The sequence below is a fragment of the Balaenoptera acutorostrata genome, chromosome 15 (assembly GCF_949987535.1).
Source record: "Balaenoptera acutorostrata chromosome 15, mBalAcu1.1, whole genome shotgun sequence".
NCBI classification, from domain to species: domain Eukaryota; kingdom Metazoa; phylum Chordata; class Mammalia; order Artiodactyla; family Balaenopteridae; genus Balaenoptera; species Balaenoptera acutorostrata.
In genome coordinates, this window is record NC_080078.1 from 17,472,355 (window position 1) to 17,489,942 (window position 17,588).

The window sequence follows — 17,588 nt, forward strand, 5'->3', positions numbered from 1 at the left end:
ATGAACATTGATTTTTAACTGTATACACTCTTGTTATAAAAATTATAACAATGTTTAAATGTGTAAATGAGAAATGAAAGTCTCTTGTAAGCCCACCCTTAGATATTCACTGGTAATGGTTTGGTTTATTAGTCCCTGAAGAAAGTTAGAAGGATGAAAGATAGATAGATAGGTAGATAGATAAATACACACACATACGTATATACACATATATACTTACACACCTGTATAAAATCATAGATTGCTTTTTATATCAATACATAGAACTCACTCATCTTTTGGAACAACTGTATAATAGCCCATCACATAGAGACAATTTATTTAACCAAGCCCTATCACTGGACATTCAGATTATGTCCCCAGTACACTTTGAGAATCTTGTATCACAGCTGAATAATAGTAACCTGTACACATATCTTTCTCCCTCGCAAGAATGGGGCCCTCCGAGCAGTGGTTTCTTATTTACCTCTGGGCCTCCGGGGCCCAGCCCAGCACTGGAGCCCTACTGGCAGAGCAGAGTAATAAGTTCTGTGACAAAGATCTGCCCAGCAAGCCATGAGAGTCAGAGGAGGAGGAATGGATTAAAGACGCTTGAGCAGTCTGTGAACATGAAATGTGCAAATGCAGATAAACAGCAACGTCTGTGTATTGTGAACTTGATACTGAAAATGCAGAGGAAAAGCTTCTTATGCTTCCTAATCTTCCTCTTCAAGGTTTCCCTTGTCTCTCCAAATCTCAACCTCTTATCCCCTGGGGCCAGATTCTCCTACCAAATAATTGTGACCAACTGGATACTTTTCAAACCTAGTGTATTGGTCAGCAATAGTCACTGTAATGCTATGTAACAAGCCATCCCCAAACTCAGTGGCACCCGGCATGTATTTTTTTGCTTGCATGTCTGTGGGTTGACTTAGGTTTAGCTGATGTAGGCTGTCTTGGTTCCAGGCTGCAGACTGGGCTCAAGTCCGCTCCATGTGTATTCTTTTTGGGGGCCAAATAGAGGGGACAGAAATGCAAGGTGGCTAACTGAACGAGTACATTAAAAAAAAAAAATTATTCATTTATTTTTTTTTGGCTGAACTGTGTGGCATGCAGGATCTTAGTACCCCGACCAGGGATTGCACCCATGCCCCCTGCCGTGGAAGCGTGGAGTCTTAACCACTGGACTGCCGGGGGAGTCCCATGCACAAGCACATTTAAAACCTTTGCTTACATCCTATCTGCTAACATCCTATTGGCTAAATCAAGTCATGGGGTTGCATCCAACATCAATGGGGCAAGAAATACATGACCCACGTGGAGGGTGGAGTGGGAATGAATATTTGCTGAGTGATAGTCTAATCTGCCACACCTGGGCCTCACCACAGGCCTTAAGGATGATTGGCAGCTGGCTGTGCTGGAACTGGCCCAGCTGGATTTCTGGGTGTATGTGCTTAATTTGCTTATCAAGGTCTTCTCTGGTCATTGTCATCCCAAAGTGACTTATTTATTTTTTCCAAAAGTAACCAAAATATTTGAGGGAGGTAATTCATTCCTTCCCCAAACAATCAGCTGAGCAGCCTCTGCGTGCCAGCCATCTGCACACATGCCTTCCAATTCAACACATATCTCCTGAGCACCTACTATGATCCAGGTTCTGGGCTAGGTATGGGGGGCAATGCAAGGACGAAAGAGGTGAAGGTCCCTGCCCTACAGGAGTGGGAGAGAGCTACGGAAACGGTTATCAGGCATCGTGGGAGGGCTCCAGCCGAGGAACAGGGAGGCCACCCTCCAGTGCAAAAGGCTGGGGACGTGATGGCTGCCACCTCCGATCCTGCCGTGGGGCGGGGGTGGGGGGTGTCCATGAGGAATTTTGGGTTTTCTGCCCTTTGTTATGTTAACTGGACCCCCCAGTAAAGATCTGTCCCAAGTCATTTGTCAAGGTGTGGTATGGGGAAAATTCCCGGTTTCTAAATCCCAGGTTGGAGCTTCCGCTCACAGGTGGATGGGTTCTCACTGTGAATGAATGAATGAAGAAGGAAGGAAGGAAGGAAGGAGGGAAGGAATTGAACTCGTCCTGATTCATATTTGCCAACAAGGCTGTACTGGTAAATCACTGTGATGCCTCAATGCCCATCAACACACACCGTGGAGTACTGTGCAGTCTCCAACTCCTCTCAGCTGTATGGATGTTGGGCAAACGAAGCCAGATTCAAAAGAATACACAGTATGTGATTCCATTTGTATAAAACTGGAAATCAGGCAAAACGGATCTGTGCCGTCGGAAGTCAGGACAGGGGTTACCCTTCAAGAGCGAGTGTGACTGAAAGGGAGCCAGTGGAAGGCTCTGGCAGCTGGCGATGTTATGTTTCTTAAGCCGGTGCTGGTTACACGATGTGTTCAGTTTATGAAAGTTCATCAAGCTGTACGTTTGTGATCAATGCCCTTTTCTGTATATGTGATACTTCCATAAAAAGTAAAACAAAAATTTCCTGCACTGAATTCTAAATTATCTTTCTAAACTGGAAATCCAGCTCCATCAGCCTCCTGCTTAAAGGCTTTCCTGGCTCCTAAACATACACCACGTAACACGGCACTCGTGGCCCTTCGTGATCTAGTGTGTGTCTGCCTTTTCCACTCCACCTCCTGTAATCCCTCATGTGGACCTTGTGCTCCAGCCCCGCCTCCTTACTTGCATACATTTCCCCCCCAAACTCTCCATCATATCTCATGCCTCTGTGCCTTTGCATATTCTCTTCCCTCTGCCTGACCTGCTTTTACCACCTCTTGTTTGCCATGACAACTTCTGTTTATCCTTCAAAACCCAGTTAAGACATGACCTCTTCTGAAAAGGCACCTCGGACCCCAGAAGTACTCACGGTGACTGGTCCTATTAGCACCCATCACACAGCCTTGAGATGATCTCCTCCACCAGACTGGACACTCCCTGAGGACAGGCACTGGATCTTGTCTTTCCAGTGGCTCCCGTGCCCCAGATGGGGTTGGCACACAACAAGAATTTAATAAAGTTTTGTTGAATGAAGGAAAGAAGGAAGGAAGGAACAGGGGTCATGTTATAGATACTGGGTATCCCATTTGGGTTTGGAAATCTGGATCCCAACTCTGGAAGCCGTGGTCTCCTCTGTCCCGCCTGGGCTGAGCTGTGTTTTAAGCCATCCCGGCTCCCTGCCCCTCTGTCTCAGGGAGCTGGGATTTTGGGCAGCTACCAGCTGGCAATTTTTGTGAAACAATCTCTTAAGCTTGTAGGTTTCGTTTGTTTAATATTTCAGGGATATGCAACAATGTGGTGGCTCTGTGGCCACGATCCCTAGTCTTGCGTGAGTCATTTCTCAACTGAGTTCCTATAATAGTCTCTTGTTGGTTCCCTCAACCTCTCTGTTCTCCGTCTGAAATCGATTTACAATTCTGCTGCTCACTTAATTTATTTAGTGCATTTTATTGATTTATGTCATAGAACCGAAAGGTGCATAGATCAGAACATGCCGAACAGGGAAGGGAGAGGGGAACCAGCTTCCACAGCTGCCCAGACTCTGACATCGAGCTGCAAGCAGGTCAGCCTGCTGGCTGCAGCCTGAACACACCGAGTCACTAGTGCATCCTTGTGCCTGTGCATTAATCCTGGGTGATCTTTTCGCCCTGGCTGTTTGGGGAACTCACTGTCACCTTCACCTGCCAACCCAAAGGTCCTGCCTCTGCGAAGTCCTCTCTGGCCCCCAGGCTGAGTTAGTTATGCCCGCTCTGGGCTCCCAAGTCACGGAGTACATGCCTGTGGTCCAGGGCCTGACAAAAAGGGAACTCTGATTCTTTCACCCCAACAAGACAGACAATTCAGGACACAAAGAGGCAAGAGACTGGCCCGAGTGGTCCACACGTCCATTTTTCCCGCTCACCTGCCATTCCCAGACAACACTGAGCTAGTTTTTGCAGCCCTCTGACCGTGGGTGGGAACCATCGTTTGTCTGAATGGCCCTGGTCCTTCTGTGGAGGCAGCAGAGCTCTGGTATCCTCCGACAGAAGGAGATCATTTCCTGGCCATTCTCAATAAACTCACAGCACAGCCACCTCACCTGGAGCCATTTCATTCTCGGAAGCAGGGCAGGCTGCAGCCTTGTTTTCGGGGAAGGGCTGCAGGGACCTTTGTCCACCTTCCCCCAGGCTAGTGGGCAGCATCCCTCGGTGCCAGGCTGTGTGCCAGGAGCTGGGTCAGTGAGGAGGACGCCTCACAGCTTCCGATCTTGAGGCGCCTTCTAGTGGGGGAGACACACAAGGAGGTGGAGAGTCACGTCTGTGAATCAGGGACCCATGGGGGAGCCCAGAGGCCTGTGGAAGGAAAGATGGCAGTATAGGAAGGCTGTGTGGAGGGTTCCATGTGGGGAGGGTCCTGAAGGATGAGTGGCATTCCTTCTACTGCATAAGGGGCACGGCGGTGGGGGGGGGGGTGTCATTCCTGGTAGAATGAATGACATGTGCAAAGACGTGAGACCCAGTATCCTTATGCCAGGCACATGACAGAGGTGCAATAGACACTTGCTGAATGACTGAAGAGTGGAAGGAAAGTGTAGCCCCGAGAGGTTAAGTGCCTTGCTCAAAGTCACACAGCAAATTTAGGTTAGAGTCAGGCTCACCTGCCAGGATCCTGAGGGCTTTTAATCAGCATCCCGCTCACTCTGCCAACACCACCCATTGTTTCTCATCTCACCTTTCCTTCCCACCCATCCCTCCAGCCTCATTTTCTCTAGCTTCACACATGGTCCTCCCACCTCCCTCATTCTGAAGTGCTGGTTCTGCCACTTTAGTTCTGAAATTCTGGATTCCTCTAATTACGTGCTCTTATTAAAAGTGATTAAACCCCCGTGCCAGTGGAGGACTGCTCCCGGAGATCACAACATCCAATAATTGCTTTAGTTGCTCTAATTCCAATTATTCAAGATTATCTTTCCAGGTAATTAGGTGTCTGGGTAGTCTTGCCTGTTCGCTCTCTCAGAGAGTGTCATATTAACCCCAAACGGTGACCAGCTTTCATGTTTCATAATTGGAAACAGTTTCTCCATGGTGAGAAGACTCTGTTAAGTGTAAACAGTGGTAATTAACATTTCGAAATGACTCTTTGGTCTTATCATACTTTGGTTTGAGAAATTACCTCGGATGCTTAAATCCAGCTCTTTGCCCCTCTGAGCAGAGGTTTCAGCAGCATTGGGGAAATAGGGCTTGCTGAACTGCACGGGGGTGGAGGAATTTGAAGGATGGCTCCTTTGCACATTCTAGGAAAGTCTTTGCATGGGCTGGTTTCCTTCTGGATCTCTGCCTGGATGGGAGGCCTTGGGATGGAATTTGCCATAAGACCCTTCCATTTGGCCCAGGCTTTGCATTCACACAGGGCCTTCACTTTAGACAAATGATGAGTCCTTCAAATGAAGTTATACAATCAAGGCCACCAGGTACAGTTGTGTAGGTTACCCACTGTGCAACTCTGGGGGTCATGATTCATCTACGTGAGTGGCATTGGGTTGGGCAGTGCACATCCTATATGGCTGTAGGCAGGGGCCGGGGATACACAGACTGGGTTAAAAGAAGACAACATTCAACATACAAGTCTATACCTGCACCTCATTGCTGAACTGCACTGCCTGTGATGAGCAGGGAATTTATAAACCTATTTTGTCATGTTTCTTTTTTAATTGATATAATTTCATTTATATAATATACAAAGAATGAAAGGCACAGATTTTAAATGTACAGTTCAGTGAGTTTCAAGAAATGCATACATCCATGTCTCCCACATGCTTGCCAAGATGTAGAACCAGGGCCAGCTTCGTGGGCACGTGACCTTATAGTCGCATAGGGTTCCGTGCACGGAAGGGCCCTCCATTTGGTTTAATGCTATACTGTAACTGTCTTGAAATTCTTTTTTTTTGAGTTCCTGAAGCAGGGTTTATTTATTTATTTACTTTTTGGCCACGCCACACAGCTTGCAGGATCTTAGTTCCCTGACCAGGGATCAAACCCACACCCTCAGCAGTGAAAGAGCGGAGTCCCAACCACTGGACCACCAGGGAATTCCCTCTGAAGCAGGGTTTAAATAGACTTTACTGTTACAAGGGAGGCCCTACGGAGCAGGGCCTTCTAAATGGATACATGTGGTCCCAGGATGTCAGCATGGAGAAATGAAGAGGTCATGATTGCAGAAGAGGTCACTGTAACTGAAGGACATGATCCCGGGAGGCCAGCCAGGAATGCAGCAGACGTGATCAGGACAGGCCGGGGTGGTCAGGTCACAGGGTGAGGGAGAGGACAGCTCCTGTCTCTCCCGCTTTTTGTAGGTCTCTGGGTGTGACAGGACCCAGCCCGACGGCAGGAGGAAACACAGGAAGCAGGAGGTGAGCCCAATGGTGATATCCATGGTTCTGAGCTGCTCCCGCGGCGGCTTGGGATGGATCTGGGCCCGCAGCACGGGGAGCCGCCGGGCCGGGCCTGTCAGGCCCCTCAGCGGCAGTGGAGTCAGCACAGACGTGACCGCACGGAGTAGACTGCAGGTAGCAGGCAGCCGGAACCCAAGGCCGTGAAGTCAAAATCTGTCTTGAAACTCTTAATAATGTTTTCCACAAGAGGCCCTGAATTTTCTTTTTTTTTTACAATTTAATTAATTAATTAATTAATTTGGCTGCGTTGGGTCTTTGTTGCAGTGTGCAGGCTTTCTCTAGTTGCGGTGAGCAGGGGCTACTCTTCGTTGCGGTGCGCGGGCTTCTCATTGCGGTGGCTTCTCTTGTTGCAGAGCATGGGCTCTAGGCGCGTGAGCTTCATTAGTTGTGGCTCGGGGGCTCTAGAGCGCAGGCTCAGTAGTTGTGGCGCACGGGCTTAGTTGCTCCGCGGCATGTGGGATTTTCCCGGAGCAGGGCTCGAACCCGTGTCTCTTGCATGGGCGGGCGGATTCTTAACCACTGTGCCACTAGGGAAGTCCCCTGAATTTTCATTTTGCACTGCCTTCCCAATTTGGGCTGTATACTGCATCCCCATATTATTATTCACTTTACTATTTCTCTTTACATTGATTCACTTACAAAGTCGAATTATTTTCTCCCCATCCTGAGCAATGAGATCCGTCAATTCACGGTTTTAGTGTGCCATGTTATTTTTTCCTGAGGTGCTTTAAAATAAATAATAATAATACCAAAAACTTATTTCTGTTTTGCCAATGTGTCAGACCCAGCTGATTCCCCCAACAACTCAGTGAGTTTGTGTTGTCGTTAAACTATGTGATGGGTGGGGAAACTGAGGCCCAGAGAGGTTAAGTTAACTTGCCCAAGGCCATATGGGTTGCGGTGGTGGAGCTGGGATGGAACCTGGCAGGTGGGCCGCAGAGTCCTTGCGCTTTACCATTCCACTTGCTGCCTTGATGCGAGCTATTAAAATGGAAAAAGAATCCCCGCGACTAGGGAAGGACTAAAATCTAATGAAAGGAAAGGATAAGGTAAGTGTTGTCTAGGTGGGGCTGGGAGGGAGAAAAGGTCGTCATACCGCATGGGGTGACATTTGTCATCCTCCAAAGCCCTTATGACTCATGCATCTAATGCTGCTTCCTTCTTGTTACCTCCTGTTCCAAGACAGGAGTCTAACCATCACACATGGGCTGTCAGGTGGGAAGGCCTCAGAGAGCTGGTCTCACCTGCTCCATTTTGCAGATAAGAAAACTGAGGCCCTGAGATAAAATTCTTCGTGGCTGCCATGGCCTGAGTACAGGTAGACCTCAGAGATATTGCGGGTTCAGTTCCAGGCCACCACAATGAAGCAAATATCGCAATAAAGCAAGCCACACCAATTGTTTGGTTTCCCAGTGCATAGAAAAGTTATGTTTACACAATACTGTAGTCTATTAAGTGTGCAACAGCATTATGTCTAAAGTACAATGTGCATACCTTAATTAAAAATATTTTATTGCTAAAAAATGCTAACCATTGTCTGACAATGCAAGATTGCCACAAATCTTTAATTTGTAAAAAAAAGCAGTATCTTCAAAATGCAATAACAAGGTGTGCCTGTATAATGAGTGTACAAATGGCATACAAATCCCTAAGAAGTGGAGTCCCCACTCTGGGGCAGCCTCCCCCAGCCCAGCCCTGGCAATACTTTGAAAACTTATTGAGCACCTGCTGCATACCAGTCCCTTTCAGGCATATTATCCCATTTAATCCTCTCAATAGCCCACAAAGTGGGTTTACTGTTATCCCCCTTTTCAGATCAGGAAGCTGAGGCTCAGGCTAAGACACTTGCTCCTGGTCCAGGGAGGGGCAGAGCTGGGATTTAATCACAGAGCTGAGTGCAGTGTTAATGCAGAGCATGGGCTCTGGATTCAAATTGTGACTCTACCTCATTAGCTGTGGGATCTCAGGCATGCTTCTCATCCTCTTTATGGCTCACTCTCTTCATCTGAAAAATGGGGATAAATAGCATCCACTTTGTGGAATTCTTCCGAGAATCAAATGGAATAATCCACGCGAGGGGTTAGCACAGGGTCTGTCTCAATCAACACTAGCTTGAATGAATATTCCAGCATATTTCCGCCATCTCCTCAGTTCGGCCCAACCAGCTGGAAAGCTAACTTGGAAAGAACTCAAATTTGTGTTTATTTCTACTCAACTAACCTTCATTGAATCATGCACAGAATTCCATTCCCTGCTAAATACTTTCACATCTCTTGGTTCATTTAATTCTTTTGACAGCTCTTTGAGGAGGTGCTATTATCTCTGGTTTACACCCAAGGAAACAGACTCAGGGAAGTTGAGCTACTTGCCTGAGGTCACACAGCAAAGCACTGTATCCCATCAGTCACGTGCTATTTCTGCCACACCTCACAGGTCTTTCCACCCTGCCTGGGGCCTCCTGGCCCCTCTTCCGCTCCTTGGGCCCAGGAAATTCTTTGGTTGGCTTTGCTGTGTGTTCTGACCCAGCCAGGTGGCCCCATTGGCTCACAGCTGTCAGGGGCTGCGTGGAGCAGAGGGAGGTGGCAGCTAAGGGGACCCATGGCTGCTCCTGCTCCTGGCACCCTCTGCTCCTCACGCATCACATCTGCTGGCTCCTGCAGACTCGTCATTTGCAACCATCTGCCGGGCTCCCTGGAGGCGCTAAGTCTGTGATGTGACACAGAATCCCCGAAACCCACTGCCTTTAGCCTGTGTGAGGAGCAGAGGGGTTTAAGCCCCTGAGACCTTATCTATATCTTGAACCCACTCGGAACGATGGACTTAAGTTAGAGGCCCTTTCAGGCCCTGGAGGGCTGAAGCCCCTGCCCTGGTTTGCTACCCAGGAATTTGCTCCTGCAGACCTCGTGCCAGTTCTGGAGCCAGCCTGACTCCCATGGGCTCTGCTTCGCTTAGGCTTTCCCCTGAAATTTCATTTTGAGTTTAAAAAGTCCTGTGTCTCTTGGCAGGGATGCCCTGGTCCCCTGCTCGTCCACAGAATCTCTGGCCTCGTGGGCTTCTGGTATTCAGTGTGTGTTTTGCCAAAGGCAGAGGAAAGCCCAGTGTGTGTGTGTGTGTGTGTGTGTGTGTGTGTGTGTGTGCGCGCGCGTGCGCGCGTGCACTTGTTCCGGAGACACGAGGAAGGAAAGTGGTTTCTCCGAAGCTGGTGTCTGTCTGTTGGTCTCATCACACACTCCCGTTCCCTGGCCCATCTCTGGTGGTGAGGGCAGAGGCTGTTGGTTTTATTCATTAGTTAAAAATTTTTTTGATTGGGGGGTAACAGCTTTTTTGAGATATAATTCACTTACCATATGTTTGTCCCCTTAAAGTTCAGTGGTTTTTAGTGTATTCACAGAGCTGTGCAATCATCACCACTATGAATTATAGAATATTTTCATCACCCTGAAAAGAAACACTGTTTCCTTTAGCCATCATCCCTCAATCCACCAGATCCCACAGACTCACACAACCAACGATCTCCTTTCTGTCATTGTAGATTTGTCAATTCTGGACATATATGAACAGAATCATATAATATGAGGATTTTTGTGCCTGACTTCTTTTAATAAGCATAATGTTTTAAAGGTTCATTCATATTGTAGCATGTATCAGTACTTCATTTCTTTTTATTGCCAAATAATATTTCATTGTGTAGATATTTATCAACCCTTTTTAAAATTGGGAAATACAGCACGATTCCAAAAAGTACATAAAATATATAGTTTAACAAATAGTTGAAAGCAAAAACTTTATTACCACTGAGGTCAAAGAAGAAGATCATTGCCAGCATGCCATGTGCCCCTTCCTGAGCACTACCAACTCCTGTCCCCAGAAGAGAGTAGTCACTGCCTTGCTTAGCTGTACATCAGGGGCTGGCAAAGCATGGCCCGCTACTTGTTTTTGTAAATACAGTTTTCCTGGAACACTGCTATGCTCATTCCCTTATGTATATCCCTGGCTGCTTCCATGTTACAATGACAGAGTTGAACGGTTGTAGCAGAGATGGTATGGCCTGAAAAACATAAGCTATTTCCTCCCTGGCTCTTTACAGAAAAGGTTAGCTGACCCTGCTTCATAGTTTACCATCAAATATGCAAACTTAAACACAATAGATTTGCTTGTTTTTGAACTTTCTACATAAATGTGATCAAATGATGGACCTTTTTTGTGTCTGGCTTCTTTTGCTTAACATTATGTTGATCATTATTGTAGTTCATTTGGGCTGCTAAAAACAACAGAAATTTATTTCTCACTATTTTGGAGGCTGGAAGTCCAAGACCAAGGCATCGCCAGATTCAGTGTCTGGTGGGAACCTGTTCCTTGGTTCACAGATGCCTGTCTTCTTGCTGTGTTCTCACAGGGCACAAGGGGTGAGGGAGCTCTTTGGGGTCTCTTTTATAAGTTATTAATCCCTTTCATGAGGGGTCCACCTTCATGATCTAATCACCCCCAAATGCCCCACCTCCAACCATCACATTGGGAGTTAGAATTTCAACATATGAATCTGTGTGTGTGTAGGGGACACAAACATTCAGTCTATAGCAATCACGTAGCTGTGGTTTGTTCATTTTTATTGCTGTGTAATATTCCATTGTGTGACTCTACGACCCTCTGTTTGTTCGTTTTACCCTCAGTGGATATTTGGGACATTTTCAGTTTTTATTGTGAATAGTGCTGTTAGTTCTTCAAGTGTGGTACCCGGCCCAGCAGCATCAGCATCACCTGGGAGCCTATTAGAGCTGTAAGTTCTCAAGCCCCACCCCAGACCTCCTGAACAAGAAACTCTGGGTTGGGGCTGGCAGTCTGTGTTTAACAAGCCCTTTGGGTGATTCTGATGCATCCTCCAGTTTGAGAATCGCTGCTGTAGTGTTTACCTAGACATAGAATTACTGGGTCAACTCTGTATATCTTTAATTTTACTAGTCGTCTTGTTTTCCAAAGCGGGCGTACCAATTTATGCTCCCACGCACGTGGTATGAGAATTCCCATTGTTCTATTCTCGACAATGATTCGTTTTATCAGATTTTTAAAATTTGCCAAAAGGATGGATGAGAAATGGTATCTTATTGTGGTTTTCAATTTGCATTTCCTTGGTTATTAAATGGGTTGAGCATCTCCTCATGTTTATGGTTATTTGGGTTTTCTCTTGCATGAAGTGCCTGTTCACATCTTTTGCCTATTAGATTGTTTGTCTTTTACTTATTGCTTTATAAGGGTTTGTGTTTTTTTTTTTACATATTATAACCCTTCGTTGCTTATAGGTATTACACATTCCTTTTGTCACTCTGTGGGCTTGCTTTTTCACAGATGTCTTTTGATGAATATAAATTCTTAATTTTGAAAATTGTGATAAAACATCCGTAACATAAAATTTACCATTTTAACTGTACAGTTCAGTGGCATTAAGTACATTCACATTGTTATGCAACCATCACCACCACCCATCTCCATACCGTTTTTATCCTCCCAAACTGAAACTCAGTATCCGTTAAACATTAATTCCCATTCCCCCCTCCCAATCATCATTCTCCTTCTTGTCTCTATGAATAAGACTGCTCAAGGTACCTCATATAAGTGGAATATGCAATATTTGTCCTTCTGTGCCTGTCTTATTTCACTTAGCATAATGTCTTTGAGGTTCATCTATGTACCTCACTGTGGATGTGTCAGAAACAAAATGTTTTGGTGTGGTCTGGTATATATACTATATTTTGTTTATCCATCGGTTGACGGACGTTTGGGTTGTTTGTACCTTTTGGCTATTGTGAATAATACTGCTGTGAACATTGGTGTACTGACATCCATTCAGATCCCTGCTTTCACTTCTTCCACCCAGAAATGGAATTGCTGGATCATATGGTAATTCTATGTTTAATTTTTTGAGGAACCACCATACTGTTTTCCATAACAGCTGCACCATTTTACATTCACAATGCACAAGGGTTCCAATTTCTCGATGTCCTCACCAACGCTTGTTATTTTCTGTTTTGATAACAGCCATCCTAATGGATGTGAGGTGGTCTCTCACTGTGGTTTTGATTTGACTGGTGATGTTGAGCATCTTCTTGTGCTTTTTGGCCATTTGTGTATCTCCTTTGGAGAATGTCTATTCAGGTCCTTTGCCCATTTATGAATTGGGTTGTTTGTTTTTTGTTGTTGAGTTGTAGGAGTTCTGTATATATTCTGAATATCATTCTTTACCAGATATATGCTATGCAAGTATTTTCTCCCATTTTGTGGGTTGCCTTTTCATTCTGTTGATAGTGTCCTCTGATGCACAAAAGCTTTCAAGTTTGATGAAGTCCAATTTATTTGCTTTTTCTTTTGTTGTCTGTGTTTTTGTTGTTGTACCCAAGAGATTATTGCCAAATACAATGTCATGAAGCTTCCCCCTGTTTCCTTCTAAGAGCATGAACACACACCCAAAACTTATTCATCCATCCATCCATCCGATAATTTTGATTCTCCAGCTGCATGCACATCCTTCTGGCCTCATGAAAAACACTCCAAGGCTGTCCCAGGCCCATTTGTCTGGAAAACCTTTGCAAACATTAATTTGTTCCTGCGCTGTACTGGGTGCAGGAGAACTCTTGTGTCTTGCTACTCTCCTCGTCTTCCTTGGGAGATTGGGTGATTTCTGCTTTAAGATTTCGTAGTCTGTTATTCTCTCCCTGGCAGGATGGTGTGTGCATGTGTGTGTGCGCGCACACGTGTGCGTTGGCAGAGGGTGCAGGGGCCCCCTTCAGTGATCCACTCCAGCATCTGTGCTTTCTTGCTTCCCTTGAATTAGCAACACTAGCTGCTGTAACAAAGAAGCCTCCAAATCTTAGTCGCCCTCTGTGATAAGAGTTGATTTTCCCATCACGGGAGGTCCTGTGCAGGTGATCCCATGGCCGACCTCCTTCCTCCTGCTCATCCAGAGCTCCAGGCTCCTTCCCCTGCAGGCTTTGGAATCTTCTCCATCCAGCCAGAAGCTGGGGAAAGAGGATGGTGTGGGAGGTCCCTATGGGCCGGGCTGGGCTGGGAAGTGGCTTCTTTCATTTCCACCCACATTCCTTTGGCTGGAACTCAGTCTCATGGCTGTACTCAACTACAAAGGCTATAGAGAAATGTAGCTTATTTGTGTGCCCACGAGGAAAAGGAAATGGGCTTTGGTGACACGTGGAAGTCTCTGCCATACCCTCTGTCTTCCCTTTCTCTGTCCCCCAGGCCAGGGGAGCTTTATTAAGTGTGGGATATTGGGGGGTGAAGGGGCAGGAGAGGGGAGGTAGCCCAGACCTTCTTCTCTTTTTCTAAATACAGTATTTACAGTAAAAGTTGTGGCTTTTAAACTTAAAAGTCCAGGATTTTGCAGCTCAGAAGCCTTGCTCTTGTGTCCTGAGACCTGGCCCTGCTTTCCCCTGGACCCCCTCCCCTGCAGCAGTGGATACAGGTGGGGAAGGACAAGGGGTTCAGGAAGGCTGTGGGAAACCTTACCTAATGTCTCAAAAAATTATCCTGCTACTGTTAACTCAAGAATCCAGTTGTGTGTCTGCCACCCTTTAGTTTGCAGATACTAGTTTCTTGCACTTTTTAAAGTCAAAATGCCCATTACCTGCTTTCAGGTGCTTGATTCCTCACTGGTTCCACAGGATTCCCCCCTGCACAGCAACAAAGGGCCACCAATCCCAGGTGGGGGTCCCTGCACCCTGGACTGTGTTGTTTGTGTTGGGGGCTGATTCAGAAAGCACAGAACTTCACTTCCTTTGGACTTTGGCTCTACCTTGCCAGTACTCACTCTGCCCTTTTCACTTTAACTGATCCTCTTTCGTGCCACAGAAGTCAGAAATAAAGCAGAATTTGGGGAGTTCCGATCGCTTCCTGTCATGCTTTGACATCGGACTGTTGGCCCTGAGCAGCCTGTTTGTTCCTGCCCAGTTGTTCTTGTTCTGAACGGAACTGCAGAGCTCATTTTTGCTCTCACCAGCAGTTTTCACCAGCTCAGTCCCTGGTGGTGGGCGCCTGCCCATCCCGACAGGATCCTGACACCCTGCCTACAGGGCCTTCGACATTTCCTTCCCCATTAGGGCATCTGCTCCCATCCCTGCTGGACTCCAGCCCGTGTCGAGGCATGTTTGCCTCGATGGAAGCCTTTGGGGAGCATAAAGTGTAGACTCTTGGAAGGTCAGTGGTCATCCTGCATGGCCCTATGCTCTCTCAGGAGACCATCTCCCTTGTTGACAGGGGGATCTGAAATGGGCAGTCTACCTCTAGATCATTCTCCTAGTGAGACAGACCCAGGCAATCGCTCAGTGCTCCCCAAATCCTTGGCACCATTGTTGGACCGGAGAGTGGTGGGAGGTTCTAGAAAAGAAGGAAGATTGGCTGCAAGAGCCAGAAGCCTGCTCAGACCAGCTTAACTACAAAGGCGGTTTTGACAGGACAACCCCACAAAGTCCGGATGAGAAGTATTTAAAGACCAAAACTTAGGACATGAGAAGGGGACTGACCAGAAGTCTTACTTCTCTTCCTCTGCACATCTGTTTCTTTTCTTGTGCCCTTTCCTGCGTGATGACCGTAGCCCTATAGTAGTCTACTTAACCTTCCATCTGTTAACTAAATCTCTAGGTCCCACTTTCAAATACTTGAGGACAGAGAATCTGATTGGTCCAGCTTGGAGCTGGGAACAACTCAGACTGGATGAGCTGAAGCAGGGGGCGGGATCACCCAGGACACCCCAGGGTTGTGGTCAGTTTCAATAAGAAGGTGATGTGGTCAGGGAGGAGATGATTGACAGGGCTACTGTGGCGGGGGGATGGGGAGTGAACCATTGTTTGGTTTAGGAGAAAGAGAAGGACTTTGAACCAGAGAAACCCAAGATCTGGCTTCAAATCCCAGCTCTGATTTGCATGCCAGGTGACCTTACCAACTCTGAACCTCAGTTGCCTTATTTGTAAAATGGTCAGGATCATCCCCCAGTTAAGAGTATTGTGACTGTTAGCGCCTCCTTTTCCCTTGCCTGGGTTGTGACGGCACTGGGCATGTGAAATCCTTGGTGTCCTGGGCAGGCTGGGTGAAGGTCAGGTGGGGTCCTGAGCGGGTGGGGCTGACCCTTGGGTCCTGGGATTGGGGGGTCTTACATTACGGCACAGTGTGGGTCCCAGAGCTAGGCCTGACCGTGCTTGCGGTAGGGGTCAGATTGTCAGGTAGGGGTTACTGAGCGGTACCATCCTGATGCACCTTGCTGGCTTCATGGTTAAGGGAGGGAAAGGCATTCCAAGTGGGAGGATCAGCAGGGGCAAATTCAAGGAGATCGGATGCCCGTGGCCTGTTCTGTCTGCAGTAACTGCTGGCTTTAGCGGGACACTGATGAGTGGGGAGCAGTGAGGAGCCAGGCTAGAGGGGTCAGCAGGGCTGGGTCGCAACAAGCTTCAAATGTCATGTCAAGAAGCTTAGTCTCTATCCTGGAGGCCACCAGAGGGTCAGCCACAGGATCAACAGTGGCAGATCCGACCTGAACTCTGGAAACGGATTCATAGCTACCCCTAGGCAGAGGGGTGGCATTGGTTGGAAGCAGCAGCCCCTAGAACTCTGGGGGAGCTTGGGGAGGGCCTGAGAGGGGGGGTCTGTCTCTCAGATGTGTCTGAGAGACTGGCACTGAGTAAGCTGTCAGTTGAGATTCTGACTACATGTCCTACGGATTCAGAAAGAGCCCAGAATCAGAGCCTGTGTCATAGACTTCAGGTGTCATTGGGAATAAAGGCCCAACTAAAGCCCCCATTGCTGACTCTGAAGCCCTCCTTTCCTCTGATAGGGTGTGAAGAGATGAGGAGGTGTGGCCAAGGCCGCTTTTGGAGGACCTGTGGGCGGGGCCTTTCTCAGCCATCCTGGCTGCCCTTCCCCGGGCAGGGGGCACTGTTTGCTGATGAGAGTGGGGGGATCTCTTCCTGCACCCTATCTGCACCAACACTTCCCACATGGGCATCTTCCCAGCTTGCAGTCTCACCTCAATGTTCTCTCCTGGGAGAAGCCTTGCCCTGCCAGCCTGTCTGAAATGGACACCCCCATCTCTAATCACTATGATTTACCCCTTCTGCAAATCCCTAAAATGATCTTGTCGGATGCGTTTACTTGTTTTCTGTCTTGTTTCCAAAACACCTTGAGCTACACGAGGGCACAGCCTAGCCTGCCTCATTCGGCGCTGAATCCCAGCATGGTGCTTGGCGCCCAGCAGGAGCTCAGCCAACATCAGAGGTACCTTTTGGAGGCTCTGCTGAACCAGGCATTGTGCACAGAGCATCTCACTGAATTCTCCTAACAGCCCCATGGGATAGGGGCGATTCTTGTCCCCATTCTATACATGGGAAAACTGAGGCTCAGAGAGGCTGAGCACACTGCTTACACACACACAGCTGCAAAGTGACAGCATCGGGGTTCAACCCGGGGCCGCCTGGACTCCAGAACCGGCTCTGTGGTGGTTTCCGAGCCATTTGCTCTGGGTTTCCTCTACTTTTCGGTCTCTTCCGAATCTAGTTTCCTTGGAAATAAAATTCATAGCTCACTTAAGTCCTTCCCTCTCTGCACCTCAAGGGCATTCCATCCTGAGGTTTATTTAGAGTTAAATAAGCTGAAGAGGGAGGGGCCCTTACAAATAGACCGGTAACCTGCTGGGCACAGAAGGCTGCCCTGCCTTCCTGGCTTCCCCTCTGCTGTCTCATTATTTCCCGTGGAGTTCTCATCAACATCCCTTTACGACTGAAGTTGACAAACTGGCTGAGACGGTCAGAACGATTTAATTTAGTTCAACTCTGGCCCTTCCCCCTCCTGCACTCATGCCAACAGAAGGACCTCTGAGGTGGGGTTCAAAATAGGGCCTCCACCTCCAGCGGATCTGGGGCCAAGCAGGGCCAGCACCCAGGGGATCTTGGACTTGCTTCTGAACCTCTCTGAGACCTGCAAGGTAAAGGTGACAAAGACACTCTCTCCAGGCACTTGAGTTTTGCATTCTGACAAAATCGTGTGAACCTTTCTTCTGGAAGGGAGGTTCTGGGGTTCCGGGAGTCAAAAAGGCTTCAGATTTTTGATCTTAGTCATTGGTTCAACGGGTATTTATTGGGCACCAACTGTGAACCCCACCCTCCCAGGGTTATTTTA

General features: G+C 47.5%; 2 protein-coding genes across 4 annotated transcripts in view; one reads left to right on the forward strand and one right to left on the reverse strand.

Moving 5' to 3' along the window:
* Positions 1 to 17,588, forward strand: part of GSG1L (GSG1 like) — a 212,156-nt gene that overhangs the window by 75,649 nt on the left and 118,919 nt on the right. The gene's annotated exons all lie outside the window — the stretch shown is intronic.
* On the reverse strand, positions 6,152 to 7,520 carry LOC130704841 (cytochrome c oxidase subunit 8A, mitochondrial-like). Its single transcript, XM_057528706.1, has 2 exons — positions 7,516 to 7,520; positions 6,152 to 6,527 (listed from the first exon to the last, which is right to left on the reverse strand). The coding sequence occupies exons 1-2, from the start codon at positions 7,518 to 7,520 to the stop codon at positions 6,152 to 6,154; spliced, it is 381 nt and encodes a 126-aa protein (XP_057384689.1).